Source organism: Pseudochaenichthys georgianus, chromosome 22 (assembly GCF_902827115.2).
Source record: "Pseudochaenichthys georgianus chromosome 22, fPseGeo1.2, whole genome shotgun sequence".
In the NCBI taxonomy this organism is placed as follows: domain Eukaryota; kingdom Metazoa; phylum Chordata; class Actinopteri; order Perciformes; family Channichthyidae; genus Pseudochaenichthys; species Pseudochaenichthys georgianus.
In genome coordinates this window covers 20,278,065-20,296,408 of record NC_047524.1, presented here as the reverse complement: position 1 = coordinate 20,296,408, position 18,344 = coordinate 20,278,065, and the positions used below count along the sequence as shown (strand labels likewise).

General features: G+C 44.4%; 1 protein-coding gene across 2 annotated transcripts in view; it reads right to left on the bottom strand.

Annotated features, from left to right (window-relative positions):
* prkd3 (protein kinase D3) overlaps window positions 1-18,344 on the bottom strand; it is a 44,269-nt gene that overhangs the window by 24,888 nt on the left and 1,037 nt on the right. For both annotated transcript variants that reach the window (XM_034111482.1, XM_034111483.1), the window contains exon 2: window positions 17,554-18,214. In XM_034111482.1, the coding sequence (XP_033967373.1) occupies window positions 17,554-17,853 (300 nt within the window). In that variant the 5' untranslated portion in view covers window positions 17,854-18,214. The remainder of the gene's footprint in view (window positions 1-17,553; window positions 18,215-18,344) is intronic.

The window sequence follows — 18,344 nt, the reverse complement described above, 5'->3', positions numbered from 1 at the left end:
CTGCAATTATCTAATAGTGGCACAACACGCATCACACCAGAGAGCCTCCACCAGAAGCCACAAGATGTTGCTTTCTGTTTCTGATTTGATTTGGAGGGAGAGTCCCTTCAACACACGAAAGGGGAGAAAAATAATAAGAGAGTGGGCTAAAATAACATATACATTTTAGGTTTTGATGTACAGAAGATAAAATATACAACATGTGCTCCACAGTTAGTCGTGAAACCATAAGTTCCACTGAGACAAAGGGAGGGTTTCACAAACACTTTTTTATTTGAAAACAGTGGGGAAACCATTGTTTGACTTTGAGGTATATGTTAATGCCCACAACAGAGGAAAGAATACTTCAATAAGTCGGCAAACGAATGCATTGGAAAATCCAATTATGTACTCACGCGAACCTTCGGGGAAAACTGTGTAATTACTTTCTTCAAGTCACTTCAAACACTGTGTGGAAAACTGTGTTAATGTATTAAAGTCAACAGTGGAATTCTATTTGTTTTCATTACATATTATTCATCTAATACCAAGTGAACGTTTTCCACAACGCATGGTACGAAGAAACACATGCACAGAGAATTATACAATTACTTGAAGTGGGCCTAAACATAATTAATTTGTCACTTGGAGTGGGGCATCAAAAGAAGGCACAAGGGAAACACTCTTCCACACTTTTCCACTGGCGTGTTCAATATTAAGTGGTGTTGGTCTTCCAATAACAGTTTTCATGTAATTTGGATGTATGATTTATAAATAATTTACTTTGCAGATGTACTCACTGTACTTTTCATGAGCCGACTGGAATCAGCAGTCAGCAGAAATCTGAAATACACAGTGTGTTGAGCTCATGGCTACTTAACCTGCTATAACTATAGGTTACTTACGTAACCCCAGTTCTCGAGTAACATGAAGTGAGATGTCTCACTATGGGATGCCCCTCAACGCGTATGCAAACAGAAGCATCTCATTACGCCAATCCTGATTGGCTGGTGATCTTGACGTCTACGTCAGGGAATCCCCCCACCCTTTAAGTAGCTACGTCGCAGCATCATTCAAAATAAGCACCTCTTCTCGCTTCGCCTTAGCAAGAAGGGCCGTCTGGTGAGACATCTCACTTCATGTTACTCTGAGACTGGGGTTACGTAAGTAACCTATAGTTCTCATTCATAACACTCCGTTCGATGTCTCACTATGGGATATTGAAACTCCCGTATTGCTAGACATGCTTATCTCGAAAATGCCTTCACAGCCCTGTCCATCGTCCGCCTTCTGAGAGAGGTAGCAGCCACTCTTAGAAGGGGGGTAGACGTCAGACAGTTTATTGTTTTTATTGTCTTTCTTTTCATTTGTATTGACTGCGCCCTTGGCTTTAAGCCTGGAAACGACAGTGGAAAATGATTTATTAAAAGACAATATTGATGACATGTGTTTGTGTGACTTAAACGAGCAGCGGAGCTTGCTGTCGTTGATGTTAAGTCCATTTCCCTCATGGCGCGAACTTGAGGATGACGTTCTGACATCACTCGAGGCGGCAGGAAGATGGGGGCATGGTTGCACCCCAGAAACACATGAGCATCTAACACTGGAACGTGTTCTGGAGCTGGAGAACAGGGAACTTCCAGCTCTTTTATCGAGGAGAGGAGAGGAGGCTGTCAGGCCGCCCTCTTCTTCTTCTTCGTCTGGTGGCTGAAAGTCTGGGCCGGCTGTGCCTGAGCGGCTGCTGCCGGAACCGGTGACTTTCTTGGCCAGCCCGTCCTCGCCTCGTGTCTGGGCTGGAGACCCGGGGCGGGCTGTGGCCTCTGCTGTTTCGGGATCTTGAAACGGGCAGGACGTGAGGCAGCCTGAGCGAAGGACTGCAGTGGGCCGTTGAAGGCGGCGGCTGGACCCTTCGGGGAAGACAAAGCTGGAGAGCCTCATCCTCCTTCTTTTTGGATTCACACCGCTGCTGCATCGAAGCTAGAGCGGAGCCAAATATGCCCTCGGGAACAATAGGCATGTCCAAGACGTCCTCTTTTTCCCAGTCTGGAAGGTTCGTCAGGGTAAGCCACCTGGCTCTCTCCTGTACCACCATTATCCCCAGTGCTTTGCCCGTGGCTTGGACTGCACAGCGCTGCACACGGAGGAAAATGTCCGTGATCGCTGCGATTTCGTCCCACACGGCAGGCTCAGGTTTGACCGTCATGTCCTCGCAGAGCTCCGCCTGGTAGGCGGTCAGCAGCGAGGAGACGTTGAGCGCCCTGGCGGACAAAGCTGCGGCTTTATGGGCTTGTTCGGTCATTGCTGACTGGAAGCAGTCTGCCTTTGCCGGTAGCATGGGGTTCCTGCTTGGTGCCGAAGCTAGCCGCGGTTGGAGGTGGGCTGCCACCAGCGGCTCCATGGGCGGCATGCGGAGCAGGTCGAGCTTCTCCATGCCGTCACAGTCCAAAGAGGAGGCACCCTGGATTGGGGCCTTGTTGCTGAAAGGGCGGTCTCTCCACGAGACCGACACCTCGTCCAGCATCTCTGGAAAGACTGGGAGAAGCTGCTTCCTCATCCTCGCTGCTTGGGGCAAGTTCTTCCCCTCATATCGAGATCTGGAGGTCTCCTTGGCCACTTCAGGCCAGGGGATGTCCAGCCTGACACAGCGCGTTGGCACACGGCCTGCAAGTCCATACTGAGGCAGGGCGAAGCTGGTGTGCTTTCGCGCGGGGGAGCGGACATCGCCTCCGGCTTGGCAGCCTGGGCAGATGAAACGAAGATGTCATCTTCGTGCTCATCTGAGTCGGATAAGAGGAACTCAGAGGCATCCTCTTCATCCTCCTCCATATAATCCAGCTGTAGGACATCCTCCGCGGGTGGAACCACGGTGAGGTCCAGTTGGGAGCCCCAGCTTGACACAGCGCGGGGCTCCGCTCTCACGGCTCTTGCCGCCACCGGGCCCCAGCCTGACACAGCGCGGGGCTCCGATTCCGCGGCTACCGCCATTGTTGAGCCCCAGCCTGACACAGCGCGGGGCTCAATCTCCGCGGCGGTCGCCACCATGTCCCGATTGCCGGCCGGCGAATCAACGGACATGAAGGGGTCCTGTCCCGACAGGCTAGCTTGGCACGCAAGCCGTCGGCGGAGGCTCTTGATGGTGAAGCGGGCACAATGCCTGCACGAACCGGGGGTATCGATAGCTTCCTGGGCGTGTTCCAGCCCAAGGCAGGACGAGCAGACCTGGTGTGAGTCCGTGCTCGAGATCTTAAACCCGCAGCCGCAGAGCCGAGCCTCCGACTCCTCTGGTGTGAGGGAGAGAAGGGTCCATCGTCGTTTGCCGGGGTGTCGGCGCGGAGGGACAAGCTAGTAACAGGTATGTTACCGAGAAAAGAAATCCAACCTTATCGTTATTCCGAAAGGAAAAAACTACGGGGTAGATTTTTCTCCAAAACATATTAACTGGTGTGTTAATATCTTTCTTATCTCCGTCTCCTCTGGTGTGAGGGAGAGAAGAGTCCGTCCTCGCTCGCCGTGGTGTCGGCGCGGAGGGATAAACTAGCAACAGGTATGTTACTGTTTGAAGAAAAAATCAAACCTTACCGTTATTTCGAAAGAAAAAACGGCGGGGCATATTACAATATTAACTGGTGTGTTAATATTTGTTCAATTCTTCTGCAAAGCAATAAAAGTAACCGGCAAGCGCCCGTCGACCGAATGTTAGCAAGCTACTTAAAGGGTGGGTGGATTCCCTGACGTAGACATCAAGATCACCAGCCAATCAGGATTGGCGTAATGAGATTGATGCTTCTGTTTGCATACGCGTTGAGGCGCATCCCATAGTGAGACATCGAACGGAGTGTTATGAATGAGAACTAGAAGATGATAAAAGAGTAGTAATATGCAAATACAAGCTTTCATTCTTAAGCACAAGAAATGTGGCTTTTTTAATCATAACATGAAAGTCAAATGTATTTCAATGTGACGCACATCTTGACTATGAGGACAAAGGCAAGAAACTCAGAAAATAACTGAATAGTTGGACTACTCCTTGAACACGTTTCTAAGAAATGTTATTATGTTGTGTAAAATGTTGTGACCTTTAAAGATGATATAAGAGTGCTGAGATACATTTAGAAAATCTTCAATTCCACATTTAAAGCAGAAAGAAGATTTAGGCTTTTTGAATGAGCACATGCAGGATACATGTATTGGAAAATCTTGGACAGGCATTAAAGGAGTAGTCCAACATTTGTGTTACATTTTCCAAGATATTGGCCTGGCCCCCCTAGATTTTAATGAACTCATCCCTGAACAACTTGGGAGCTTTACTGAGTTGCAACAGGTGAAACACTTACAAGACAGAGAGCTTTGTGATGCAAATTGACAGCATCTAACACACAGCTGATTCACTTAGCAAGAAATCCTTTTGCAGTGTGCTGCAACATACTGTAAATCTACTGACCACAATCCATGATGTGTTCGAGCAACAGCATAGAATATGTTTCCCTTCTGTTCTGCAGTCGGTGCATGAGAAAAAAGGCCAAGATGCATGCTTCATTTCAACGGTACATTACATGAAACTATTTGGTCCTCCGTTAGCAGAAGGCCAAGACAAACACACTGCAGCTTGAGGCCAAAAGAGCATATGGTTTACATTCAAGCAGGCATCTTTGTACACTTGCAGGATCAAGCGAAATCATCCCATCACCCTCCACAGCATACACACTATCATAACGGGCGCTCCTCCTGAAGGTCTTTTCCACTGCAGAAAGGAGGAAGTGTAACAAACTGAAGAAGCCACATGCAGCGGAAAGGAAACTGGTGACTTTCTCGCTCCAGCGCTGACTAAGCTGTTTCCTTCCATGTGGCAGAATATATGGCAGAACGGTTCATTCATAGGTTCATAGGTATGAGGCTGTGTCCTTGCGGAATGCAAGCGGTTTGTTCTTCAAAACAACACAACGCGTCCAAATGACATCTGAAGCTTCTCAGCGAAGCGTGGAAAAAAGATGAACTTGAAATATATCTGCTACGCTCAATTTCCTTTTGCATCATACTATTGAAATGCACTTTCAAAACTGTAACGCACACCACACAAAATCACCATCACTCATCTGTTACTTCCCCTCATTTCATGTAGCAGCTTTGTGCGGACAAGACGCAACAAAACGACATAGCGACTTAGTGTTTGAGCAATCATTTTGAACTACTTCTCACCCCTTCTTCTTCCTCCTGTATGGTTCAGAGAAGTGTGAGACTGGCTGCCGCCTAGCTGGCTCATTAGTGAAGAAAGGCAAAGGGTTTGAAAAAGGGCCAAGTGTTCATATGCAATTAATTCACTGCTGGTTTCCTTTTTACCGTAAACTGAGGGTATGTGAGCATATGTATGCGTCTCCATTTTTGGTGCAGACAAGGTGGAATCACAACTCTTAACCACCGAGCTCACGTCCAGTCCTTTGTCCAGACCACAGCGTAACACCTGTCATCCTAAACCTCGCTCAATAATCAGGAGACGCTAACAAAGCTATACCGCTTACCCAATTTACATCGACCGCAGCAGATGATGGTTTCCAGCCAAATCTCTTCCTGGTTTTAAACGAAACGTTGCTCTCCAACGAAAATCCTGCAATTATTTCACCAGTCTTTTTTAAAATCTCAATCCAGAAACAATACTCTTCTGTAGTCATTTTTGGCATGAAATACAAAAGCAGTGAAGTGGAGTGGAGATAATGATGATGAGGTCAGTGTTTGGTTGCTAGTCACTGTATCCCCAATGACAGCCAGCTGGGGTTTGGCCCAACAAATGTTTTATATACATGACAGAAACGGTGTCATCTCTCTTACTTGCATGCATATGTATGAGTGTTGCATGCATTAACAGTGTGCAGAGGGCCAAGTTGAGAAGAGGAAGGCTGAGTCACAGGATCTAAGGCCTCTCAGGAAGAGAGCAGTGTGATCTAAGACATGCTTGGCCAGGCCCCCGCACACTGCTGATGAGTTATAGCCCCGCTGCGATCCTCCACCTCGCAAATAAAGTCCAGTACACACTCCATCTCCCCTCTCTGGGCCTGGAGTAAAGGCCACCAGATTCACCTTCACACGGGGCAAATAAACAGGTGAACCCGGGGGGATTTTGTGCGAGATTGATGGCGACTGCACTTTCTCTTGCTCTGGCAGAGCAGGGGGTCAGAAGGTGAGCAGTAATAGCAGGATGTAGGAACATGCTGCTGTTGTTCAACAGAAACGTTAATAATTGCCGTGGGTTTGGTGTTCCAGAAAGTAGGCAGGCTCTAACTGCTTGAGGTTTTCTCTTTCTTCATGATAAATAATGAGGTTCTGCTTATACAGACACTGCTTATGTTGAATTAGCAGTTTTCACAGAATAGTACCTATGTAAGAAAGAACCACACTAAACCAAACACTCAACTGAGCCAAATTCATACACTCGAGCTGTCGCCTTTTTCAAAACATTAGATACCCCAAAGGCGATTTCTTAGAACATTTCAAACACACGGACAAGAATAATGGCAAGTGCAGTGTGGAGCAAAAGCCATTTGAACGCAGGAACACAGAGGGAACAGGCTGTGCTGCTCTGCCAACCGCAGCAGAGCAGGAGCAAAGAGAGACTAGAAAATGCATTTCCTGCTAAAAATGCGTGTGAATGCTGTAAACTGTACATTTGTTGCTGAATTTAGCTGAAAATAGTGAAGAAGCTTAATATTTAAAGGTCCCATGTCATGCTTTTCCGGTTATTACCCGTCCCCTTATGTGTTATGAAGGTTGTTATGCATGTAAACGGTCTGCAGAGTCAAAAACCCTCAAAGTACACCCTAGCGGCGTGCGTTGACGCTTCCCCATTCACTTTGAATGGGGTGACGTCACTTTTAGCCGAAATGCATCGTGGGAAGTGACGTGGAGCGTAGCTGGCGTGGCTCGCTGCAAAAGTTGAGCAATGTTCAACTTTTGACGCCTCGGTGAGGCGTCAGCCAATCGAATCATATGCCAGTACAAGCTCTAGCCAATCAAACCGCTGCTTGTGTGTCAGGGGCGGGAGATTCATGTGATTGGTTGTTGGTCGAGTTTCAGACACGCCCGCCGGCAAGCGTCAGCGCACGCCGCTGTGTGGACAGGCCGTAACACAGAAAAGACCTCCCCAAAACGCCTCGTTGGAGATTTCTCATTTTCCATTGTTTACTTCCTGGGTATCGTGACGTAGGGATGGCCAGTAGCCACGCCCAGAGCTATGACGCAATATGGTCATGCAGTACCCGGAACCAAATGGACCAATCCGTGGAGCCGTTACGTTACGTCCGCGGAGCCGTTACGTTAAGCCCCCGCTGATTGGTCCAAATTGACCAATCCACGGACTTCTTCACACACACACACACACACACACACACACACACACACACACACACACACACACACACACACACACACACACACACACACACACACACTCAGTGCAGGCATCTCTGCTGATTTCTCCTCCCTGTGCAGGCTGATAACAGACAGTTGGGATCGCGGCGAAATTCTCTCTGCAGACCCATTCACACAGCGTTTATCAAACTTTTTCTTACTCAATATCAAGCCACACATTGTTTTTACTTCGGCTGTGTGACTTTGTGTGTGCTCAGGATGAGTTTGGCTGTGTTTCGCTGTCGCTAAACAAGGAAACCACACCTCCACTGAGCTCAGCGCAATTCACAACGTCCCGACCTATCAGAGCACACTGTGCTCACAGGGAGGGTGGGGGCTGGAGCTATTGGAGCTACAACGAGCCGTTAAAGGCACGTAGTGTATGCTGTATGAGAAACCAATGTGAGTTTGGAAAATTGCACAATGTAAATCTATTCTAGTAGACCTCAACAATGGAATTATGATCAGTGGAAATGGCCATGACATGAGACCTAAGAAAAGGTTTAAAAAAGGTATAAACAACCAAATGTATAGCCTCAATGTCCTGAAATAGCTGAATAAGTTAATAGTTGAATGGTTTATAGCTGAAAGTAGGCTGAAGGAATTAAATATTAAATGTAAGTAGTAGTGAATGAATGTGTATTAAGAAGAGAAAATAAAGTAAAAACGCTTTGAAAAGCATCAGAATATTTTAACTGCAAACTTTTGAACTAAAACCAAACGTCACCAATAATGTATAAAATATGTGGAACGTGTTGAAGTCAGTATGAAGTCTCCATCAGACAGAAAATAATAGGCTGAGACAGTCTTTAAACTCCAGTCTGTTTGTTTGTGTTTGAGGTGACAACATTATCAAACACCTGTGTGTGAGCCCAGAGATCAAAGGTTACCATGGTGACGACGATATCAAACACCTGTGTACGTGATCATTTCCATGGAGATGTGCTGTGAAAGGAGAGCCTTTCCATTGTTCTGAATGAGAAATAAACCTCTTATATTTCTAACTATAGTTTAAAAACGGTAGCTGCTTTCGTAAAATATCAACGCGTGGAGGATGTCAGGACCGTGAGGAGCGTCGGAATCTGCTTTTTGTGTACTTTCGAGTCCATAATGTGGCATTTTGGCAGATTTACTAAAGGTGTGTAGCTGCTGCTCTGAGGACAGATCACGCTTGATTTACAATGGGCCTTAATGGGGACATGTTGAACGTTTTTGTCACTTCATGACCTCAGGAGGCATTTTGTTTAATTTTTTTTCTTAGTTTTTTTTTTTTTTTTTCAAGGTAGGAGAGGTTTTCCTACGTTTTTCATGAAAAATAATGTCCAAGGAGTGTAGGATTTGGGAATTATGGCAGTTTTACAAAATAATTTAAGGTGAATTTCAAGCTCTCCTCCACTCTAGCTGTGACATCACGCACTCTAAGCCTTAACGAGCTGCGCAATACACACTCATGTTAAAATCTGAAGAAGGCCACTTTACCAAGCTCCAAACTAAGTTATATATCTCCAAAAGTGTAAAAAATATAAAAAATCTGAAGAACAAGTTTTATAGTTGAAGGTCTTGTGACCGTTTTAAAGTTGGAATGAAGTCTCTAGCTGAAAGTATGTGGAAGAAGTAGCATTTGGCGCACGGTGTAGGTAAACGAGGATTTGAAGGTTCCTCCCATTGAGTTACATGTTTAAAAAAAAGAGTTTAAAAAGCTGCATTTTTTAAAAAGTATAACATATTTTGAAAAAGTTGAAAGTTTCCCATCATGTGCTGAAAAGGCTGAATATTTTTTTAATTTGAATGGTTTCTGTAGCTGAAAGTATGCTGAAGTTATTGAGAGCCAAAGTATTGGTTGAAATAAGGAGAATAAAGATTTGAAGAACTATAGTGGAATGCTGTAAACAGCATTCGCACTAAATATGGAAACAGGGAGCGGCTCTGAGGGGAACTAACCCAACAGCAGAGTGCAGCCCGGAGAAAGATACACAGTGACAAAAAGAGTCATGCTGAGTGGGTGACTGTTCCCCCTTGGGTTTAAAAAATGCTCCAACAAATCAATCTAACAAAAGGGGAATTGTGATACTTTTCATTTCACGTTGCCTGTGGCGCTTTTTCATTTCTTGAGGCCTATTCCCCTCATAACACAGTACGTTTCTTGTTGTATCAACATGTAATTGCACTTCCCCTGCCACCTTCCTATCAGTTTCACTGATCACTCACTTGGCTGAAAGACAGGAAAGGCAAACAGTGCTGAGGAAACAACACAGAATAAGACATTCTACTCCTACTGCAGGGATCGATAATGCCACACTGATAGGACTGTGTACAACAGATACCATGTGGTCCTCATTTGCAAGGTGCTAGAAATGTGTGTGGAATGTTAACATATCGGCTAAGATCATGATTGTAGCATTTGTTTGTACTAGTTTGAAAAAGTGACATTAGCTATTATCCAGGTCAAATGAGGGTTAATATCTTGAAGAGGGCAGTGTGCATGTCTTTGGAACCCTTCCTCTTCAGCATTTGTCATGGTTGAAGTCCACTAATGGCGCATTTCCACTACAGCACGGAGTGCGGTTTAAGCGTGCCGTGCCCGGCCCATTTTTGGTTGCGTTTCCACTAGGCGTAGTTACGGCTAGCGGGTACCTTTACACAGTTTTCTGGCTCTCCAAAATCGAGGTTCTTTCCGGGCCAACAACCGGGCTGAGTATGCTAAACTAGTGAGAGAATCGCTGGCAACTACAACAAAATGAACATATTTGACCGTGATTTAATTGTAACATTTCAAAATGATGCCGAAGTAACAACATACTGATACCGGTTAGTAAAAACCATGAATTAATGCTTTGACAAGTCTGCAGACAGACGGCAGGCGAAACACCTTTTAAAATGCGTGTTGTCTAAATGGAGATCGGCTAAGCTAACGCAGTATATGCTCGGACCGTCCACACTCACAACAACGGCCTATACAGACATAAATAAACCAGCGCCTGTATTCGCCATGACACAGCAGTCTGGGGTTTGTACTTGTTTATCTTTTGTCTAGTTTCTGAACAGATATGAGGAGCTGTGAGCTTGAGTGCTAACAGCTAACGGCTGATGTTGGTTTTGTGTTTCGCATTGAAGATGACCTCACGGCTCCGCCTACACTGCGTTACTATAGTTACTACCTACCGTTAACTACCGTTACTGGCGGTGGTGGCGAAGTCGATAGGGACTTGGCTTGGGAACTGGAAGGTCACCAGTTCAAGTCCCCGAAGGACCAAGTGCTACCGAGGTGTCCCTGAGCAAGGCACCGTTCCCCACATTGCTCCCCGGGCGCCGTTCAAAATGGCAGCACACTGCTCCTAACACTAGGATGGGTCAAATGCAGAGAAATAATTTCCCCATGAGGGATTAATAAAAGTTCATCTTAATTAATTAACTACCCCAGTTCCTAAACTGTAATGTAAACGCAACATAAAGTGAGCCTGGCCTACCAAGGCCTAACTATACCGTACTGAACTGTATGAGGCCCTGCAGTGGAAATGCGCCATTAGTGTGCTGAGGTTGTCAGCAAGTGCAGTGAAGGAGGAACGCTGGTTCAAGCGGAGGAGAAACTCAAGCGGTTAATGAGTAAATTAATAAGGGAAATTAGATATCCTCTCTCAGCCAACAACCGTGTCATGCTACGGTTATAATTTTATGAATGGAAACTGGTGGAGTCTCTCAGGAAATGCTCCAAAATCACCACCCACGTGGTTGGCCTAAAAAAGTCACCAGGATTCCTGCAGAATCAAATGGCTCAACATCACTGCTGCCTGCCACTTCAATATAATCACAATCAAAACCCATTCAGCCAGAATTAATAGAGATTGGATTGATCGAAGATTATCTCCCGTCACTGGCGTAAATCAAGTATGGTGAAGGGCACTTGGGCAGAAAATCCAATGCAGAGCCACACTTAGTGGCGGCCTTCTAGGTTCGATACTAGACATCAGCCGTATCCTAGCCACAAGCCCCTTCTTACCCCCCCATCCCCGGAGAGGGCCACTCATCTCCACTCTGTCATTCTCTCTAACTCGTGTGGCCGGGCCCTGTGTTCTGCCTTGCCACTTTAGAGGAGAGCAAGGCGGCAGAAATGTGCACTACAGATGGTAGAAATTACTTAGCTCACTTAACTTCAGAGATATTTTTTTCCTTTTTTCTTCTTCTCTCTCCCCTTTTCCACAAATTACTCCGAGACTCGGGGAAATTGATAGATTCCGTGTGCAAGGAGGCTTTTGACTAGTACAAGGAAGGTTGTTATTTTTCCCGCAATCCCAATTGTGATTTTAATTTGGTCAACTCCATGGCTTTGGAATATATCAGTTTCCTTCAAATGAACACTGAAAACCAGCTAAGTTGGAAAAAGGCTGAGGCCATAATCGAGGACCAATACCAACAGTGAATATTTTGGGTGACCTGTTTTTTCTTGGGAAGGAGCTGAATGTGCTTTCCAGGAAACGTCTGGCCTCATGTATATCACACATAAAGCCCTGTGCTGTTGGGACGTCCTCTGGGGTGAAATATGTCTGCCAGCTCTATAGGAGCATGCAGATGTGGGTTTATACTGTGGAAGGGAGGGAGGGAGATGGTGGTGATTTATTTCCCGTGTGTTTCAGTTAGTTTTGGTCCATGTGAAATGCAGTCTCTCCATTTTCCATCTGCACCCTTCTTTCTTGCTATTTTCTCTTCTCGTTTTCTTCTCTTTATGACTTTATTTGTCTTCTCTTTCTATAGATATTATTCTCCATATGAGGTCTATCTTTATTACAGAACCCAAATACAGATCTTATGGGAAAGGGTTTGTGATATTACGGTCATATTATAAAACTTAATTGCCAAAGCGAAGTATTCTGATCCCAAATGGACACAATAACCTTAGTTAAACAGCTCCTTCAGACAAATATCATCAATCATGAAGGCCTACAAATGCAAACCAAAGAAAGCAACTCATTCTAATTAATGTTGAAAAAGGAATGTTGAGCTGTTCTTGTTTTCTCTGCCAAGTGTTACCTTGTGATCATGCAAGTGATAGTGCTTAAAGGGTTTTAGAACAATCCGAATCTAAATCCAAAAATGTTGTTTTTTAATGTTTTGTTACTGTACGTTCTCCAATGTAGTTCTCTTCCTGACTCAAAAAGGCCTTTGTCTGACTAATTACAGAGCCAGCTGTACAGCCCTCAACCAGAGACTGTGAGTTAGAGCACTGACAAAACCAGTAGGGAAACCTGTGGCTGAGGCAGCTGCCTTTCAGAGCATTTCCAGCTGGTGTGAAAATACAGCAACATCCTAAGGACAAGCGCTAAAACTAAAGTATTCATAAAAGTAACATTTGAGGCGAAGGCTTAATGTTTTATTTCCATTACCTATGCCAAAAGAACTTCAAATGTCCTTTATCCTGCTAAGCTTTATCATCCCCTTTGAAAGTGAGAAAAACATTTAACTGACGCCAAGCTACAGTTTAAACTGATATAAAACATGTCTGCAGCCAACTTTCTCTGGAATGTAACTCAACTCAGCAACTCAAAAATGCAAATGACTCTTTGTAGGATATTAAATAAAGTCCCACAAAGATTGAAAACGAAACTGTGTTGATTCCGTAATTGCCATTACGGCACCCATCAGAATTTGTCAGACGTTCAGTTCTACCAGATCAAGTGTTTAGCTTCAAATATTTCTGTTTCCTAGCTGTCTAATCCCACCCATCCCGAGGAACATCACATCATCCTCCAAAAATGCCTGGGTGAAGAGGAATGTTCTGAAGCTGGCTGTCTGTCCAGGCTGACCAGGTGGCTATAACTGGGAGTCATTCTCATGGAGTCGTGAACTTTTGTCCCGCCACTGCTCCCTTGCTGGCTGCACGAGAGGACTTGGGCGACACCAAACAGGAAGCGCTCAACAAGTGGAAGCTATGGATGTTTATCTCGTGTCATTCATCAAGCCCAAGATCCAGACAGAGAACCCGGGACCCGACAAGTGAAACAAGGCTGTCCTGACTTGGAGGCACATGGATCCGTCAATGCCATGTCTTGGGTTAGTTGGGTACCCGACTGGGAGGGTCTCCACCACGCACTGGCTGGCTCCCTTCATATTTTCTCACAGTCCTCAAAGAGACTGGCATCAATTTCATACCCTTGTGCCAAGTAGTGACACTAAAGCAGTCATATTTTAAATTATTTCGTAGATTGCAGTAACCACAATAGCCGTCCTAAGAGACAAAGACCAAACCTATCAAGATCAGGTTGCCCCGGACTTAGGTTGACCTTAACCACTAAAGTTGGTGAATGTGCTCCAAACCACTACTATCAAAACCAACTTCAGATTATCACAGAGAAAACAGAGAAAGTGAGTCAAAACTGTGGATGTTTGCCAAGTCATAGTTACATCTTTAGCGGGATGAGGCATGAGCCATGCGAAATCTATACAGTACACAGCTATTAAAACAGGCAGCATGACTGAATGAATCTAAAGGGTTCAGGAAAGATACGAGATATCAACCTTGAAGACCATGAAATGATATAGAGTAAAGGAGAGCACATGCAAACATCTGGAAATGTTACAGTTGTTCAACTGCATCCACAGTGCAGTTGCTATAGCATACATTACAGGCTAGTATCCATGCTTTGTAGAGTGAGTACTCTACGAGTTCAAAAGCATATTTAATACAAAGACTCATTGATAATTAAACATGGGCTAATTTGTCATAATGCTTCTGTCTAGTACGTTTTAAGACCTCATACATCTAATAATAATAATAATAATTCCTTACATTTATTATAGCGCATTATCAATGACTCAAAGCGCTTAATCTGATAGTTTGGCAGGCCAGTGAGAGAACAGGCTCGAAAGAGGAACGCAACAAATAACACAAAACTATTCTCCAACAACGGCAACACAGTAAATCACTCACTTCAACGTTCTGTCCTTAAGCTACGGTCACAAGCTTTGAGAACATAGTGGTTGCTTGTGTTTTCTACTGAGTTCCTGATACTGTAAGCGGTATAAACACAGTGAATGCATGGCAGTATACTCCGTTTTAGTAAGGAGACAGGCCGTTACACGTTACCTTGATTTAATTCTACTTCTAAGTGTAGTCAAATGTCTCTCTGCATTACAAAGTCATATAAAGAATGTAAACGTTGTAGTTATTGCCGTGGGGATTACTGGCTGGATAAAGTGTAAGCTTATTGTGAAATCTGAAGCTTCACTATAAATCCATACTGTGTAAGTATTTACACTTTATACAAGCAATAAATCAAGCTATGCTGCTGCAAGAGGTCCACAAAGAGAGATTATGTAGTTTGTCTAAATATTGGGAAAAAATAGGAGTAGAGACAGGACAAAGTAGAGGAACTACATCTTCCAGCATGACTGATGGACACTGGTATGCCGTGAAAAGGCTTCTGTGAGAAGTGCTGCTATTGTCCTGGTGGCAGAGTGACTCATGGAAAATGGTTAATATCATGGTTAACATGCATCTAAATCCCCCTGTAAGAGTTCATAACAGCTAACACAGCAGAAATCCTGACACTGCATGGACAGATTTGAGTCGGGATAAGCATCCCTGTTTGTTGCATGGCTGAGTGGTGAGTCACTTAGTGAGACAGGCCAGCTCTCAGTCAGCGGAGGAAACAGCGGCACGAAGGGGGGAATAAACTCTATCTCTGTGCAGATATTACCACATGAAGACTAAAGTGTGTTCCTGTCTCGCCTCTGCTGACAGACACCTGAGGTTCTGCTGACTGGAGACTTCCTGGGACAACTGTCAACGGCTGTAGCCAGAGTCAGAGATCCTCAGCTGGAAAAGTTGGCCAGGATGAGTGGACCCAGTAGAACGGCTCACCATTGACAAGCATATTTTAGAAGGAGAAGTGAGACAAGGATGGTCTGGAGAGCGCAGAAGGCCTACAGTCATATTTTCCATTGATATCAAAGCCATGTGGCTGGATTTCATGGAATAGCTGAAGCATTACACTGCATTTGGCAGTGTTTAATAGAAGAATATTAGGATGAGCGTGCTGAATATCTTTTGTAATGACGATGTTGAGTATATTATGGTAAAAAAGGATGTACAGTGGTAACATTTTTATTGTTTATATAGGCTTTTTTAAGTTCCCATGACTGTTAGCCATAAATGAGATCATTTCCTGTCATATTTTATTAGAGCGCATGGAATGCACGTGATATAACGTTATACACAGTGATATCATTGCACATATGCAAAAGGTGATCCTGATCTCATCTTGGCAGATTATCAGCACCCACTCACTATTCAAATGCACTGGTTTTCTCTTACTGGGTTTGTCTTCAAAGCATTGTATTTCCCACCTTTACAGATTCTTGCACCTCTGCCAATATGTTACAGTATCCATATAAATAAGCGTAATGATGAGATGTTCTGCTCTGCGGACCAGAACTGTTCATAACTAGCTAGTGAGAATCAGCAGACCTCGTAAAGAACAACAACATTACCCTGCTCCTCAGGAATGTCAACTTGGACAACATGGAAGCAAAGGACACAGGCCAAACACAGATAGCTCCTTCACTGTCTTCCAAGTCTGTTCCTCATTCTGGTTTTTATTTCCATTATCATCAACTCAACAAACACACATATAGCTCTGACCGACCTTAGTGTTCACATCCCGGTGGCTGATGAAAGTGCTTTGCTTAATCACCCTCTTTTTTGTTGAGTCGATAATAATTACTGACACAAAGGGTGTAATCGCCATCACACACGAGAGGTTATGCAAACAGTAACATGTGGATGCACACAGGAGCCATTTCATTTCATTCCAACAGGCTTTGCTCACCATTAATCCCACACAACTATGAAGTACACGTGTATGGGTCAAATAAGACAAAAGCTGAGTGAGACGTTTAAAGCATCTACTGTACATGATAGGAATACTTATACAAAATGTATTATTTGATTTACTTTGAATTCTACTGTACCAATTTCTGTAAAAATGGGGCACTAGTTTAATCCATATATTTATGTGAAACACTTTGTTGATCCTATTTGGGGCTTGCAATAATCCATGAATATATTATCCTGATGAACAAAACTACTTCATATACAATATACAATATCTGTGGTGCTGGGGATTTATCATTGTCTAAATACTTTTGTGAATTATGGGGCGGATGCGCGGATGATGTTCCATTTTCGTACAAAGAAAGCGAGATAGGGCACCTGCATCCGTGTTGGAATAATCAGACTACAGAAGTCCCCCCTTAATCGAATCGGAATAACTTTTGCAGAAACCTTGTTTTAAATGCCTTGAGCAATAAAATACAACATATTTCCTTTTTGACGTCCACATTACGACTTCTTTGACAAAACTCAACACCCTAAAGTCGTAATATCGCTGTCTCAACTCTCAAAATGTGTCCATTCAATAGTTCTATAAATCCACCATTGTCCTTTGCAGGGGTCTGCTCTTTTTGAGTACCATATACGGAGCCACTTTATATCAGAAACAACATTTGGAATGTTTTAAATGTATTCTTATGATACACGTTAAAAATCGGGCAGACTCAAACTGTGATCAGACCTCTGTCAGTACAAAGTAAGAAGAACAGGCAAATTAAAGCTGGCGCCGTTGATTTGCACTTTGGATATTTTCACACAAAAAAAAATATGAGATGGCAAATGATGAAGCGTATACTTTTTGCACTTGAAGCTACTGAGGCTACACGCAGTGTCATTACAATACATTCATGTCATGGAAAATAAAGAGGGGCCAACCTCAGCAAAACCACTGTATATGTGTGTGCAGTCGAGCATGTGTGCCTGCGCTTACATCATGTACAGTAAGTCCAGTAACTCTATACCACAATGTAAATAACTGGCGCTACTACACTGTGTCCTGTGACTGGAGGAGCGTCGGTGCTGTTGTGTGCATGCTTCTGCGGTGTTTGACTCATTTTGGGGCACGAGGCCCAGATGTCTGCTTTGGAAAACAAAACCTAAACAGATGAATATGGTAGAAGACAGCAGAGCACATGTTGATGCATCATGTCCACTGTCCTCAAGTTTGAAAAACAAGCTATGTGTGTGTTGGTTGAAAAGCTTTCCCTTCAAGAGTACATTAGAGAGAACATGTTTGATGTCTTGTACTGACATTTGAATCATATACAAGTGTGTTTTAATGAGATGCCTACCTTCTGGTCCACTATGGAGCACACCAGGTCTTTAACAGCAGACAGCGACAGGTCACTAGCCTCCAGGTTCACCGTCTCTCTGGTCAGCCCTATCTGCAGCAGGAAAGACACCCCATGGAAGGAGCTGCGGGAGTTTGTGGGGCTGGGGACGCTGTGACTCCCGTTGGACAGCCGGGTGTAGAGAGGTCCGGGTGAGCTTGGCGTTGTGGTGGACGACGAGGTGGACGAGGAGGATGGGTGGTGCGGATAGAGAGAGTGGAGGAAGGCTCGAGGTAAAGATGGGGGAGAGGAGGCAGACATTGGATTTCTTCCAATGGTGACGTGGAATGCTGAATAGTGGAGGTTTTAATAAAGACTGGCCAAAAAAAGCACAGTCGACTATTGGTAAGGGGAATCTTTGGTCCTCATCAGTGGGAGTGAGTCAGCACTATGTTTTTTATCCAAATGACATTGCTTTTCATAAATTAAGAGGCTAATAGGCGACTCCACCCACCTGAGCTCACCCAACACACACTCGTTCAGTAGACGGGCAGGTGAGGGAGAAAACGTGTGTGGACAGTCCGCAGACTTCTGCAGCAAAGTCACTGCAGCAAGCCTCATATCCAGAAGTGGCGCTTCTTCTCCTTACTGAAGTCAGTAATCCACTCTGACCACAGGAAGCCTGTCACCGCAAACATACACAGAAACAAACACACACGTATAGTGCTATTTTTATTATAAAAAAAGTATTCACCTATCTGAATACAGGGGTAGAGACAGTATAAGTGGACTGGTGTAAAGCACCCATAGTG